General features: G+C 38.5%; 1 protein-coding gene across 7 annotated transcripts in view; it reads right to left on the minus strand.

The window, feature by feature from the left end:
• Window positions 1-16,349, minus strand: part of FNDC3A (fibronectin type III domain containing 3A) — a 112,634-nt gene that overhangs the window by 49,943 nt on the left and 46,342 nt on the right. The window contains exon 1 of one of the 7 annotated variants that reach the window (XM_032099745.1): window positions 8,304-8,337. The exons of 5 other annotated variants lie outside the window; for them this stretch is intronic. In XM_032099745.1, coding sequence (XP_031955636.1) covers window positions 8,304-8,322 — 19 coding nt within the window. In that variant the 5' untranslated portion in view covers window positions 8,323-8,337. Of the gene's footprint in view, window positions 1-4,407; window positions 4,461-8,303; window positions 8,338-16,349 lie in introns of those variants that run through there. One more of the 7 variants, XM_032099746.1, reaches the window with a different exon arrangement.

The raw sequence follows: 16,349 nt of genomic DNA on the forward strand, positions 1-16,349 counted from the left end.
CAGTTGAACAAAACCAGAAACAAGCTAAAACCAAGTCCCCAGCAGGAATTTTCCCATCTCTGTCAATAAGCTCACAGAAGAGCTCATGTCAAAACTCAACAGATGACAAATCAAAAGAAGTGTCCCAAGATGAAAAGACAATAAAGAGACTATAAACAAGAAGCAAACAAACAAAAATATTTGAAACAAACTGCTGAAACCAGACAGTATTCAGTTAAGAGTTATAAAGAAAATGACTTACAATATTGCTGTTTTTTACTATGGTCTTATAAACTAAAGTAGTCTCAGTACCACAGCAGTGGGGGGTGGCAAACAAGACACTAACTTAAGGTCCCAGGGAAAAGCCAGTGTATTACCAACTAATAAGTGTGCTCCAGTAATGGGAAAAGTCATGACAGCATGGTGATCCTTGTACCATACAAACCAAAAAGAAAGGAGTTTACACACACTTAGATAAATATGACACAATGGGAATGTGTTAAGGTGGCATTTGTAGATAAAGTATTGCCTGGAAAATCAGGTACCTTCAAAGAGCCTAGGGATGCAGTCACATAGTTGGATTTTCAAAAAGCTTTTTGTCAATGTCTCTCAAAGACTCTTAAAGAAGTAAAGCTGCCTTTGGTTAAAAAGGGAAAAGGTCTTTCCAGGAATAACTGATTGGAGAACAGGAAACAAAGAGAAGTAAATGACCAGCTTTTGAAGTCCTTCAAGTGACCAAAAAAAGAGTCCCACAGGCACCCAAATAACCTGTTCAGTGTACTAAACAAAGCTTCCAGAAAAGAAAATGAACAGCAAGGTGATAAATTGTTGCTATGTTCTCAGAGGGCTGTAAAGGATATCAAAGTGCTCAAGGACCAGATGACAAAATCCTAGAAGGAATAGTGTTGGTAAGTGCAAAATGATGCACCTGGACAAAACCAGAAGTGTTTATTTACAATGATAAGCCATAAATCAGATGGAATAAGCAGCTATCACATGGATTTCTAAAGAAATACCGGCCAAGTGCTGTTTAGTGGCATTCGCAGAAAGAAAGAGAACATTAAAAAATCATTACTAACAGAACAGGGAACAAGCAGAAAACATCATTATGCTGTGGTATGAATTCACGCTGTACCTCAAATCCTTGAGCAATGTGTTTGATTCCACCTTTCAAAAAGAACACACAGGATTAGAAAAGGACAAAAAAGAACGTTTACAGTGGCTTTCCACCTGTTTATCAGGAAATATTACAGAGACCAGGATTCTTCCACCAGAAGATGGTTAAAATGGCTGGCAGCAGAGAAACAGTAAAAGACCTATTTAAAAAACACCTAAAAATGGAAAGATAGATAATCTACAGCTTCTCATTTGCAAGAATCAGAGATAGTAAACTAATTCACCAGATAAGTTTTAAAACAGATAAGGGCATTTCTCATAAAATGCACAGCTAAATTGTGTAACTCCTTGCTTTAGGAACACTGGAGAAACTAAAGATTAGGTTCAGATTGGGAGAGGTAATCTATTAAGAGCTGTAAAAAAGTAAGTATTACTTTTGTTTCAGGAACAAGGAAGTTTCTTCTGTGTGCCTGTCCTATCCTTATGCTGTCCCCTTTAGTACTTGACACTGGCCTCTATCAGAGCAAGCACATTGGTACAGGTTCAAGAGGGACATCTTTACATTACTGTGTTTTAAATACACAAGGGAACAAACACTGAAGTTTAATAATGAAAGAAATACTGAAACACAATATAATTTGAACAAGTTTTGTGACAAGACATAAGGTTGGGATTTAGATACTGTAGGCTGCATTCTCCAGATTTCCAATTCAGTATATTGAAGCTACCAAAAGTGCCAATCCAACTTAGTGCAGTTTCAGTAATACTTCAGAAAGGGCATTCATAGTTCCACCTTAAACTCTGTTAGGATCTGCAAATAGAAAGTACTAAGTAAATGCTAAGTACAGTACATAAGATTAGCATACCTCATTCTGATAAGTATGGACTTGACAGAAAAATAAAGGTACCTCTGTCCGAATGCCAAGAGCAGGGAAAAGGAATGAAAAGCACTCCTTAGAAAAGTAGCATGCAATCCAACTTGATTACACATATTACAGGAACTTCTTTAGAATAAGACACAGAAGTTTGTAAACATGTTACCTAAAAAGAATCACAGCTTTATTATCAACCAAATGCTAACCCACAACAGGGGGAGGGGGTGAAGAGACTTTTTAAGAACAAGGTCTTTAATGAATGATTCACTGATCTGTGCAACAGCTAAGAATATAAGGACTACAGTAAGATATAACTGAACAATCTCATTTGTTTTTGCTCATCTGAAACTCAAAAATGTTTCAGCAAAAGTCTCTCCTGAGTATGAAGTGCTAAAAAGAAATGAAAGTGAAAAGCTGCAAGAGAAACTTCAAATAGTGCATTACATTATTACAATAAATTCAAAAAGGTAAAAAATAATGGAAGCACATTTATTGTAAGCTGCCACTGAAGCAAAGAATGGTTTAAATTCTTACATAAGAAGGTGGATTGTATACAACTTGTATCTTGCATTGCTTACCTTCACTTTTTCTATAATGAGTACAAAACGCTGACACTTCCATTAAACTCACAATTTTAAACTACATACGTTTCAAGTAAATGGAAAATTAAGACCGCGTTTACTTGAACTTCTTAAGGAACACAATGTCCTTGGGGGACGACGAAACTCACATGAGCAAGTGGTTTCTTTGAGAACTGGTGATTATCTGTGTTTGGCTGTTTTGTTTTAAGCATCTAGAGAATATTGTTTAACAACCTTTTTAAAGCTCACTTATTTAGCACTTTAATCTCTCTAACAAACACAGAGCAGTTATCTCCAATCCAGTACAAAGGTTGATCCACAAAGCCATTTTCAGCATACCATAATCTAGCAGTCACAAAAATAAAGGCATAAACTGAATGTATGAACCTGAAAAAATATTGCAGTGCTAGAACAGAGTCAAATCAGTAGTTTCAAAACTTGCATCCCACCTTTCACACTTTAAAGTACCAGAATTAATGAAAACATATTTTGAATATTCAAGAACTCTAATTTATGTCTGATTAGATTTCCAAGTGGCTGTGAAAAGAAATTTCTAGAGGGACATCCAAGGAAATAGTAAGCATGGGACAAAAAGTTGGCACACTTCACAGGTATTTTTAATAAACATTGTGTTTTACAGCAAGATTACTGATTTCTTGACAGGAAGCATATTACAACCTGAAAAATTTTATCTGAAGATAAAATGCTAATATGCTATAAAAACGTGTATTTTTTCTTTGCTAATGTGAAGATCTCAGATCTCCTTTAGTGAAATACACTGCAAGAGGAATTCTCATGTTTTTAGGTATTGGCTGGACTGCTGCATGGCAAAACCAGTGTGTTTTACCACGAGGTGAGAGTTATTATAAAGTATCAGCAAACAACAGCATCAGGAATTCATGTTAAGGAAACATCTAATTTTCCATATTGCACATAAATAGAATTGATTTCATTCAAATCACTGTCTAATGAATGTTGATGACTTGATTGCTGGTAAGGGGAGGTCTCAAATCTTTCATACATTTTCAGGTATACAAGTCCTCTTACAGAGTAAGGGGGAAAGAAACATTGTAGCAAATAACTGTGCTACTTATTATTGAAAAATGTCTCATCAAACTCATTAAGGGTTGATTTAATGGAACTGAACCCAAGAAACAGATGTTTCATCACATTTTCAATTAATTATCGTCCTAAAATCCCATCAACAGGAGGAATACCTCCTTCCCCTAGCAATAGCTGGCCAACTTCTCCAACGTGTCTATTTGAGCAGACTATAAAAACCACATTATGCTCATTACAGCCACCATAAACGTGTAGCAAAATTACCAGCGCTGCATCATCGCTAGGATCGTGACAAGCAGATCTAAACATAGTAACACCGAAAACCTGAGGATACCGCCACTCCTCGCCTAGCAGATACACCATTTTTTTTTTTTTTATTTCAACCGTGAAGCATCGCTCCATTATAAGCGGCTCATAAAAGCCCCGGCAAAGGTGCACACACCGGACTCCCAGCGCCAGGGCAGGGAATGCTCTTCCGGGGCACTCAGTGCCCGGCCCTGCGCTTCAGCACCCGGGCTCCTACGGCCTCCCAGTGCAGGGCGTCCGGCTCCCCTCACGGCTCCGGGGCCACCGCGGCTCCCGGGACCGCCGCCACCCCGCTCCGAGAGCGCACCACCGACAGAGGGGCCTGGCAGCGCTCCGACTCCTGCCCCATAGATTTTTTTTTTTTTTTTTTTTTCTCCCAGCCATTGCAGCTCTCCCCTATCAGCCACTGCCGCACAACCGCGGAGGCCGCCGGCCCGCAGGTGTCGTTTTCACCGCGGCGGCCGAACCGGGCAGGCGGGAGTCCTTACCGCTCATTTCGGGCCGGGCCGGGCCGGGCCGGAGGGCGGCTGCTCCCGGCGCGCCGCGGCGGCGGGGCGGGGAGGGGCGGGGCGGCTCCCTCAGGTGCGCGGCTGGACCCGCTCCGCTCCGCCCCGCGGCCTCTCCGCGCCCTGCGCCCCGCCCTGCCCGCGCCGCCGCTTCAAGGGGCAGTGTTCCCGCAGAGAGCGACATCCTCTGCCAGCCCACGAGGCTCCCCTCTCCCCTTTGTACTGTCATCTACCGACTGTCATTGCCTGGTGTGATCCGAGTCATTTAGCTGAATGCTTTTACGTTAATTAGCATAATTAAGTGCTAAAGAATTGCTTAGGCCCAGTCCTTCCAGAGGATTTTCCTTAGAGCTGACCTGCTAATCAGTTTACACCTAAGAAAGGGGGTGCACAAACAGATCTGCCTGCAAACAAACACTTTCCGGCCCAGCGTTTGGAGAGCTGCAATGACTTTGATACTAATCTATGTGGATACTGCGGCTCATGAACACTGCTATACTTAGCATTAGTCTAATGTGAACGGTGATGAATCACTGCTATCCCCAGGAGGAAATAGCATTCAGTATTTACTGCAGCACATTAGGTTAACTATGGCTCTATAACCGAACACCCACACTTTGACATCACACAGGCGATGATATGCATCACTGACGCAAGCACAGACAGGATCAAACACAAAGGCCACAGCAGCTGAAACAATAGAGCGCCAGCTGACGTAGCAGCACACCCCTCTAACACTGATGGGCTGCAGTAAATCAATAATCCCAGACGCCACAAACAATTGCACCACTCTGTCTTTTACATAAGCGCTAAGACTTCAAAGTTTTATTTTGGGTTCCCAACAGCTTCAACTAATTAGAAAATCCAGTTACAACAACAACCACCAATTGGTCTACATTTGTCTTGTAAGCCATGCCTGGAAAACATGTCCAAATTAATACTTTAAGTTAACCTCAACAACTTTACACATAATAAAAGCAAGTAATAAGAAAAAAAGGAAAGCAAGCACAGAAGTTACTGCAACTAAGCTGGAGAAGAAGCACAAGAAGGAACTGGGATTGCTGCAAGGACAAGTGATCAGAAGACTTCAGCTTGCAGTGCTGTCAATTTAACGTATCCCTTATGCTCTAAATTCATCCTGACAAAACAATCCCTTCCCTTCCCCCATCCATCTGTCTACTTTTGCCATCAAGGCTGAAGAACAGCAGCTGACAAAGCCACAACATCAATTGAAATGTATTAACTGACTAGGGAAAAAAAGGGGAATCTATCAGTAGACAGCAGGCTGGCAAACAAAAGGAAAAACTGAAGGTAAAACATTATAATAGTTCCTTTCAAAAGTGGGGGGGAGGAGAGAGGGGAAGCATCAGTTTCATCTACAGAGACTTTGGAATAATGGATAAAAGAGCAGAAAGCTATGAAGCCTAACTAGAGTATTTCTAAAGATTACATCCTAATGAGATCCTGATCTTTCCCATGAAACCACACATAAATATTCACAAGAAAATCCCTTCTCAGGCAAAGTGCAGAGATGACAGGTTCCTATAGCACTTTATCACAACTGCAGCTATCAGTTTTCTTCTATAATGGCCTGATATACTTTCAAAGGAAAAAGGTGACAATGGTTTCTATGTTCAAATGTTAAATGTACTTTTATTTCACCTGTTTCTAAACAATGATCACAGTGCAATTTTGTGATTAAAAAAATACTGCAAGTCCATGCCTCTGAATGGCACAAACTCCATAACACAAAGTTACACTTGGGAATTTGCAGAAGAATGATTGTAGTCACTTGAGATACTCCAATAGTAAGACTTTTTATACCTGCTTTCTGAAGCAACTGTGTGGCACACTGATGAATTCTACTTCAGTAAAAAAAAAGTAACAAGGATTCCACATTACTGGAACAAACAAGTAACAAACACTCCACAAAGATGTTAATGTGGAAATACAACACACACTTTGTACTGTGCAATCCGGACTGTTAAATTACTCTGTTTAGTTTGCTAGCTTACGGCAATGATTTATTAACTATGTGTAACAGTTAAGTCAAAAAATTGTTCACTCCCTCACAGAGTTCCAATTTAAATATTGGGTAAACCATAAATCGCTGAATTTCAAAGGGAGTCAAATGTGATATAACATACAGAGAGGCTTTGATAAAAATGTTATTATTCTTAACAGGAAAAATAATCTGCACTCATTCTAATTTAACTGCACTGCATATTTGCTTAGCTTTTTCTTCAAGGAGAGCTTAATTTCCTAGCACTGATGCTGAGCAGTACAGATCTGCAAGCTTTTCAGACTAAAATTTAATATTTGTGCATGCTGCTTAATCATGTTGCACTTGATTCACAACATTCAGAATAATCTACAAGTTGATCATCTAACAGTTGTTACCACTAGAACTGGTGTTTTTCTGATCAGGTTTGGATTTTTTCCCCACATAGCACTGCAGACCAAGAAGTTAAAAAGTTAAGCACTGCTACTGACAGCTGCTTGTGATTAAGAGTGAAAAGCACAAGTGAGTCTCAACAGTTGGCAGTTCTTGGTGTGTAGACAGTGTCTTCTACAAAAGACTGTGTTGATCCAGAGAAGACAGATCTTGGAAGGAACAAGCATTAACTTCAACTTCCTCCCCCTGCCTGCCTGATTGTGCTAAGAATAGTATTACATAGTATAATTACTTGTAAAAGCCTTTTCATCATCCTGATATTCAACTTATTATATTAATGAGTTTTTTTTTTTTTACTTACCTGGCTACACTGGCTTGAAACTAGAATACAGAATTTTCCGGCACATTCTGCTGGCACTCAAAGAAGCCTCCTTTCCTTTGTGGAAATTTCTTAACATTACCACTCCCCAAATTATTATGCATACACAAGTATCTATGCATATATATATATATATATATATATATATATATATATACACACACACACATATATACACATAGAAATGTCTTGAATATCACTTATTGAATATTATTTATACAAATCTAATGTATTAATTAAGAAAATCAATAGCATTCATATAAATGCTGGAACAATTTTACCAGATTCTAGGGAAAGGTATTTTAAAATTATGGACAAGAGAGAAGACTCCATGGATACATTAAAAAAAAATGTTTGAACAAACTGGGATTAATACAACATCTACAGTGAAAAAATCATATCAGAAAAGGTTGCCATGAGAAAATTCAGTGCCCAACTCAAATTTTTATTTCTATCCAAGGCAGGCATCTCTAAAGATGTACTACTCTGAGTCTCTGGAAACTACTAATAACAAGTGCTTTTATTTGAAAAACCTTCGAGCTGTCTAGGTTTCAATCTAATTATATAAATGAATACAGTGCAGATTCAGATTGCCCATTTAAAATAAAACCACAGCAAAACAAAAATCATTATGATTATAAACAGCTGAAATCCTTCTAGTATGTAAAATAAATACAAAACACATCTTTCTTTAAAGGAACCAGTCTGGGAATGATCATTCCTAACTAGAAGATACAGAACTAAGTTAGCAGGATGTGGGGTGTTTCAGCTTTCCAGAAAACCCATAATTCAGGATTCTACATGATTTAGCAGAAGAAGGAAAAATAGGTAAATCTAGAAAGACATTGGCTCCACCACTAGAGTTCTAGGGTGCAAAAACAGGGCTAAATCTTTTTCTCTGTATAAGGTAAAAAGTTAATGTCAACTGCTGATTTTTAAAAACCCTCCCACCCAACAGCTCTGTCTCACTGAAATTTTACTCTCTTAGATGCTATTTTTCTATTAGGTGGGTCTGCTGTTCTGATCAGATAAAAAGATTATTTGTAACAATCCTAAGCAATGGAAAGAGTTTGGTCCTACAGGCCTACTTCTCTTCACACTCACCGCATACAATTATTTTCATGTCTCCATGTGAGGTGTTCACTTGAGTCCACCAACAGTTTCTGGCAACACTGCAGTTCCACAAACAAATGTTCAGATGTAGGTTTCTTAACCATTAAATAAAATTTGAAGTAACACTTCATCACACAGTTTTGTTTCAAATCATGAGTGGAAAAAACAATCCCTGAAGCTGACAATTCAAAAGATGACATTTGTGATGAGAAATCCTTCTGTCGTGACACAAACTGTTGGGAACAAGACCCAGGCAAATTATACAGAATCATATGACAAAACAGAGACCTAAGACCAAATTGAAAACATCTGATGTCATGTACCTTACACTTTGCAGCATCTAAACCAAACACTCGGCTTCAGCAGCATGATTCACTGGCTGCCTCCAGAGGACAAACAAGTCTCTGCTTCTGCACATTTACCACAGCTTGCTCCTATTTAGGCGAGTCCTATGAACACCAAACTAAGAAATAACCTGGGCCACTTCTGTTGGAGATGGACCACTAGAAACTGGAATGGAACATGCTTAACTTCTTTAATCCAAGAGCTTCTAAGTGGAAAATTCAGAGCCAGCCTTTAAAACAGGAAGCAGAACCCAGGATGTCACCTAAATTATAGAGGAATCCCCATTAAATCAACAGAAAAAGGCAGCTTGCTTTCCTAGGTATTTTCCCTCTAGAATCTTTTCTTGAGGTGAAGACGCCCATCTCCAAAAGACAACAAAAGAAAAGGCCAACTCAGAATATCCCAGAACCTCTCGGCTAAGGGACACTGCTGGAATTGGGGAGGTACAGACTTTGATTCTGTGGTACTTGCAGAGCTCAGATTTTTTTGGTTGTGGGCAAGTGTTTTAAACAATTTCCTGCTGATGATACTGTTTGCATTTCAGGATAAACTTAATATAGCCCAAGTAAACAACCTGCCTTTCTTTCTGGAGAGAAAGAGAGGCAACATTTATATACCGTCTCTGTGCTGTCTCTGTCTTTGATGTCTGGCTTCTGACTGTCCTCTGCAGCCTCATGGTTTGTAAAATTAGAGGCAAGTAGGGAATTCCATGGTCAAAACAGGAGAAGCAATAGATTCAGCATGCTTGCTAGGATTAGGTCATTATTTAGTAGGTGGCCTGGGCTGCATCTGAGATTTCTGCAGCTAAATCTAAGTTACAACCAAGGCGGAATCCCAGCATCTTAAACATGACCCCTTGCAATCACAATTCTTCCCACAGACATACTTTTCTCTGTCTTTTCACTAATAACAAGCCTATGATATGAATGCAGCTACAATAGAGGATGCTCTGAAGACAGTGGAAATAAAAGTTTGACTGAAAAACTATTGATCTTGAACATTCTTGACCTTGCAACGGACATGATAAATACTTAAACACTTATATTAAGACTTCTGGTTCTGCTAATGACTTATGGTCCACACACCTTAATAAGAATTTTCATACTCAAAAAGCTTTGCAGAAATTTGATCCCAAATTAATTAACCCCAAATCAGGATACACATAAAAAACCTGCTGATATTATCAGTCAGACTTAGCAACACAGAAAGGTGCCATGCTTGCTACAAATATCTGCAGCATCTTCTGCAGTGAAATGTTTCTACTATCACACAAATCACTTAACACTATCAGCCAATTTGCACTGCAAACCTCACATTTCTTTGCTGAAAATTATACGAAAGTGGTTTTCAGGATCTGCAATCTAACTAATAACTAATAAAGACTTTTAAATCTGTATGTTTTAAACTTGTTTTGGAATTTGAAGTTTAAAATTTGGTCTTTTTGGTGTTTTATGTGACTAAGACTCCTTGATTCTCCACAACAAACTCTATACAGATCACTTCAACGAGGAATTATTTTCTACAAATCTCAAGCAAGTTACCACACAGGGGAAGTATGTAAGCTCAAATACTAAGAGCATCTATGACAAAGGCTTCTCTTGATAAAAAGCTTTCAGCAATGTTAAACGTGTTATCAGAAAGGAAGTATCTGGGAAAGCAGTAAGCTGGGACCAGAAACAAAGATAAGCCTATACCACTGCAGTGTTCTCTTCAAACTCAATTTGCTTTGTAACCAAATACATTTTAGAAAGTAACACACCCACTGCTTTGGCATCCAAAATGAACCTGGAGCCAGAAAGAACTATGTAAGGAATCTACTTACCTGTGCCAAACAAGAGGCCAGGGATGAAACAATTAACTTGGCTCAGACATGTAACAGTTGTCATTCCAAACCAGAAGAAAGGAAAAAAGACACATGCATATGGTGGAATTCTTTACCATACATTATGTATGGATCAACATATCCCTCCATGAAGGAGCTGAGACAAGAAAATTGTTTAATAGCTGTAAATTAAATATGCTCTTTGTGCAGAAACCTTTTTATTGCTTCATTACTGTCTGGATACAGGAGATGTAAATTTTCTGTTGTTGGACCATGAGGGCTCAAGGCCTGAAAAATACCTCATGAATCAAGTCTATTTACCTGCAACTGCAATTTCATTCTTCTCCCCATTATCATACATGAAGATCCACCATAAACGGATTCTATGTAGAAGCATGAAGACCAGTTCCGAAGCAGTTCTTTTACCCATATGTCTCCCCACTGGACTGCTGTTCTAGGGCACCACTCTCCTATGTAGCCAGAAGTTTTCTCATAATTGTATAAAAGTATTTCATAGCCTTTTGATAGCCAACTGGGCTCTAGACTAGCTCTGGCATTAATTTTTTTTTTTTTTTAAATCCCTGGTTTTTTCTACCGAAAGTCATTTTCAGCCAAGCAAATCAAGCTCTTCTACTTTGTTTTTATATTTTCTCCTGAATATCCTAGCAGTTCTTTTTCACAACACCTGGAATCAGCCTAATTTCATCTTTTGTAAACATGGGTTATCAAATTACAGTTGAAATCTCAGCAGAATCCTGTAAAATGCTACTAAACATCCCAAGCTATACTAACAACAACTGTCCTGATGCATTTTATGATCACAGTAAGCTTGACAGATAACATTATACTGGAGATAAATATTATCTTGTGAGTCAAACAGCTTGCCTGCTTCTTCCTCCTCCTCATCAAGTTTCAAGTGAGGAGATCCCCATCTACAATTTATTAATCTTATGCACAACCTTGCATTGTATATAACTGCATTTCACCCAGTTCAATGGTACCATTCAAACAACACTGCTTTAGACAACTAATGCATGTTCCTGTCGATCTTTCACCACTTCTGGAATATGGATTTCCTATGCCATTAGAGTTGTCTGGATGATCAACTTTGCTGAAATACCAAGTATTTCTAGCATGTCTCATTAGCTGAAAGATACCCGAGTGCATTGATTACTGAGTGATTAAGGAGGAATATATTTACATCCTAAGCTAGCTGTGCCATCATGCTTTAGCATTCAATCCTTTCCTATTTCATGCTCAATTTAGAACATTTAAAAAAAAAAAAGGTTATATTGACTCTGCTGAAGTTCTTTGGAAACAGTGATCAAAAATGTTCTGTGCTATGCTTTCAAGGAGACAAGCAACATGCAGGTACCTGGCCTCAAGACTCCACTGCACAGCTGCAATTCTTTACACCTGCATTTTCTACTCCTATCTGCTTCCCACTGGCCTTCATATGCACCAAAACTATATCCTAAATAGATGTAACCTTACCCAACATTAAGCCTCTTTTTCTCTGTGCAATGTTCCCAGGCACTTCAGACTTTCTTTCCAGCTCTCTGAAGCTGCACAGAAATGTCTACTGTACTACTTGCCCAGACCCAGCAGCACAGTAGCACCATACAAGAAGATGATGCAGCAACATACATTTACGTGCTTCTGAAAAGAACTCCAAAGGCACTACCCTTCTATTTAACTACTGTCACCAACATGAGACTAGATTCTTTCCCTTCAAAAATAATGGATCTGTTTTTCAGTTGAGAGAACAAGGCACAGTAACTAAAAAAAATGACTACACACTGAAATTCTATAAACATAATGTACAATTGGAAAGCTATTGTGAAGAAATTTGTGCTCTGTATGGCATTTGAAAGACCTGGCAGAGGTTGAACAGAAAAAGCTGTGTGGGCATATTAATAATCTACTATGTGTCATATCTTTGCTGGAAAGTGATGCAAGGAAACTTTGATGTGTATATATAGCTGCAATTAAAAGAAAAGATTGGTATTTCCAAGGTACATTTTCCTCCTGTTCATGCAATTTTCCTTTGCATGAGTATTAGAAGGGTGTAGTAAGCATAAAACTATAGCTTTTACAAATGTTTTATTGAAAATGCTACATAGATATCATGTAATATTTACAACCTGTGTAGAAATGCACTGTTCTAACACATATGGGCCAGAAGTGAAAAAGTGATCAAACCATCAATAATCAATCTCAAAAACTTCATGCTTGACAGTCCTCTTGTATCCATCTGTATTACAAATCAAGGAAATGAATGGAAGTTAGACTCACACTCGCCAGTCCTCTGCACTTCTGATCAATATTTATTGATATTCACTCTTATTTTTCAGCTCTCTTAGCAGGTGACTTTTAAAACTCATTCATGTTGGAAGAACTTTAACTGGTTCCAGTTGTTTAGACTGCCCTTGGAATGTATTAAATATTTTCATTCATTAATGCATTGCATAGTCACCAGATGCTCCCCAAAACTGCACTGCCAGCAGTGTCACACTCTAATGGGAGATAGTCAATCTGCTTTTTACCCCAATTCACAAAAAAATTCTCTTTCAGAAAAAACACAGTTTAGCTTCTCAAATTCCCAAACTCACCTTGGGCTTTAGGCACCCCAAGGATCTGCCTGCAAGGTAGCTTTATTTGTATGTGCTATCATTTGAAAAATCAGAGTAAAAGGTCAGATAAGATTTCAGATTTAACTGGATTTTAAATCAAGGTAAGAGTCAATGTACCTTTTTTTTTTGGTACATTTAACAGAATCTGATCCAAAATCTACCTGATCACAAAACAAGAAGCAAAATACAAAGTATATGGAAAGCATAACAACAAGAATAAATGCAAACTTAAGTATGTTTCATATAATTTTCCAAACCTAGCTGCTGCTTAAGAGCTTTACTGAGATGTCTCTTGGCTGCATAAACCAAAAGAGTTAACTCTGACCACTGAGTGGCGCCTTTCAAAATACAAACTTCTCAAGTCTAAAGCAGCTGAGGATGCAACATAGTAGCACTTCACTTAAATGCTATCTTTCAAGAGACTACCTTAAAGACAACTTGTTGGAAAAACAGAGAAGAGAAAGGCCGACCACTCTCTGTAGACACATTTTTCTCCTTCTATCTGTCATCTTCAACTTCCATTCTGACTCATTCTTCTTTCTTAGAAGAGAAGGCTGCAGTATCATCAACTTACAGCTCCTGGACCTAACACTTCTTTGCCTGCCTCTTCCCAGGAATTTGATTGTCTTAGCTTTGATTCTTTGGTTTGTTTTGGGAACCAGCTTGCTAAAGCTATGTTTTATGAGTAGAGCTTTCCCTGCTTTGGGGCTTTTGTCTCAGCCTACAGTCCTTTGTGGTCTTCGTTTAGCACAGTCCATCTACGTTAAATGATCTCCCCATATTTCATAAGATTTTCCTAGGACTATTGCCAGACTTCATTAGGAAGAGGTCATCATGAGGAATACCCACTCTCCTTTTCATAGTAATTTACTCACATTTTATTGAAACCACAATTTCATATTAACTCCTTTCAAGAATTATTAATGAGCAATAATATATACTACTAGTTTGGCATTTATAGCCCTTACTGGAGCTCCTTCTTCAGCTGCCTTGAAAGGCACATCCATTCAATCTTTGAACTGTGAAGATCATCCAAGGGAAACACATTATACACAGTATTTATGAAAATGGTCCATATATAGAGCATCAAAGCAAAAGGATAACTGAAACTTTTGAGGAATGGGTCACTGGAAAAACAAATCGAGAACAAGCAAAGGAGATAAACCACACCCTCACTGAATAGCTGATTAATCAAAAGGAAAGGAAGGTGTCATCAGCTTCTCCAGTAGCTCCAGTACCATTAACCTGAGACCCATCTACAAATTGCTAGATGCTATACAGTCACTTGAAAAAATCTGAGGCTCTTTGGATGGTGTCCTAGAGCACCTGCTCTAGACAATTGAGTTTTCTCAGACAACTGGAAAGCCCTTTGCAGTGTGAGAAAGAGCTTCTCTTTGGCCTAAGGAAACAAGAACAGCAGTGTGGATACCTGTAACCACTTCCAGTGAATTTGGCCCTTCCAACTTTGAAACTCCTTATGATTACACTGTTTCTTAATGGCTTTAAGTGGCTGAACTTACATGCTTGTAACTGGTCTTTAACTCACATTACACAGGAGCTGTTTATATTTGTGCACAGCTAGCCTATATGTAATGATCTTGTTATCTTCTGTCTCTTCCTTTCCCTCATTTGGATAATAAACTGCTTTAGATGTAAAATAGATTGCTGCATGTCTGCAAAAGGAAGAAGGGGAAGTTATATTACCATGATTTTAAATAAAGTTGAAGAGTGACATGATCATGTAAGTCATGCAAGCTGATAAAATCTCAGTCATTTCACAGACAGTCAAAAAAAAGACAGCTATTAATTTACTATTAATAACACATGCACAGCCACATCTATCAAGCCATGTGCTGCTGATTCATCTATTACTACTACTACAAAAAAAAGCAAAACTAAGCACAGAATTAAAAATTCCTGGATTCAAAGTTGCAGCATTTAGTTAGATATTACATTCTTGCAAGAACGGACAGCACATTAGCCTTGCACAGATGAAAATGAAGGAAAGGGAGACTAACCTCCTGGGTACTCAACAACATTTGGCATCAGAGAAGGCACAGAGGCAGAGCAGTATCAGGCCCTGTAAGCTTGCTGGCATGGTTGTGACAGCCTGGGCATGCATGACGAACTGGCTCTGTTTTGAGGAATTCTGGAAAAACAATGGCCACAAGAGCTGCTCCACAACCATGAAGACTGTTTTCCTTCCCAGTGTGTCTGCAATCCTTCGCAACTACCATGGGCCTGACAGTGGCAGTGGCACAAGATAAGGCAGCCATGACTACTTTTTGAAGTACAAATAGGACAAGAGTAAACCAAAATTAATTCAAAGCTATTTCTTATTAACAGTAATTCTGTGATAGATGTCTGAATAGTTTGACAGCTACAACTATACATCAAGAATGCAGCAATACAACTTGAATTGCACAGGGTAGAACTGTAAGGAACTCTCCTGAGGTCTCATCTAACACCATGCAGCTTTTTCCAACAGATGACACACCAGCCTGTTCGTACTGTACATAATTGTGAAAGAGGATCCAGAAAAAGTCCTTTAAGCACAAAGTTCTAGCCTTTCCATTCTCATGAAACCCAGTACAAAGTCCATTTAAAAACATTGTTTGAGTTTCTACAAAATAAAAGCACCATTTGTTTTTAAATAATCAGATAATGAAATTAAGGAACTTCTTCCACTCTTTAATGTTAGCAATCTTCATGAATCTTTATTATTTCAGTTAATCAGATTGCATCCAATTAAGATAAAGAAAATGCTATCAGTTTAAGTTATGCAAAATGTTTGTACACTAAGTCAAAATACTAAGTAAAATGCCCACAGCTCTAATTTTTTTATTTAATTCAAACTGCTTACTGGTTACATTACACAAACTTTCTTCTTACACTAGAAACCAAGAAGAGATCCTACCAATTATTTTCCCTTCTCTTCCCCCCATAAAGCAGGTAATATAGGACTATTTCTTTCCCATCAACAGCATAGTCAGAGAAGAAATCAGATTAAGTGATTGCAATGCCGTGGGAATATTGTAATACTGCCAGACACAAACCTGTCAAGCTTAGCATGCTTCATACAAGGCTCATGCAACTGGTTTCAGACTCGGGCAGTAATAGCACCTGAATCTCAGTAGCTTGAGTTAATACTTCACAGTTTTGGGGGCTAGACATGTCTGACTAGAGTAATGGAAACTAAGTTTTAGGGGCATTCTCTAGCTGCAGTTTAGGGCTGTA

Source organism: Corvus moneduloides, chromosome 2 (assembly GCF_009650955.1).
Source record: "Corvus moneduloides isolate bCorMon1 chromosome 2, bCorMon1.pri, whole genome shotgun sequence".
In the NCBI taxonomy this organism is placed as follows: Eukaryota; Metazoa; Chordata; class Aves; order Passeriformes; family Corvidae; genus Corvus; species Corvus moneduloides.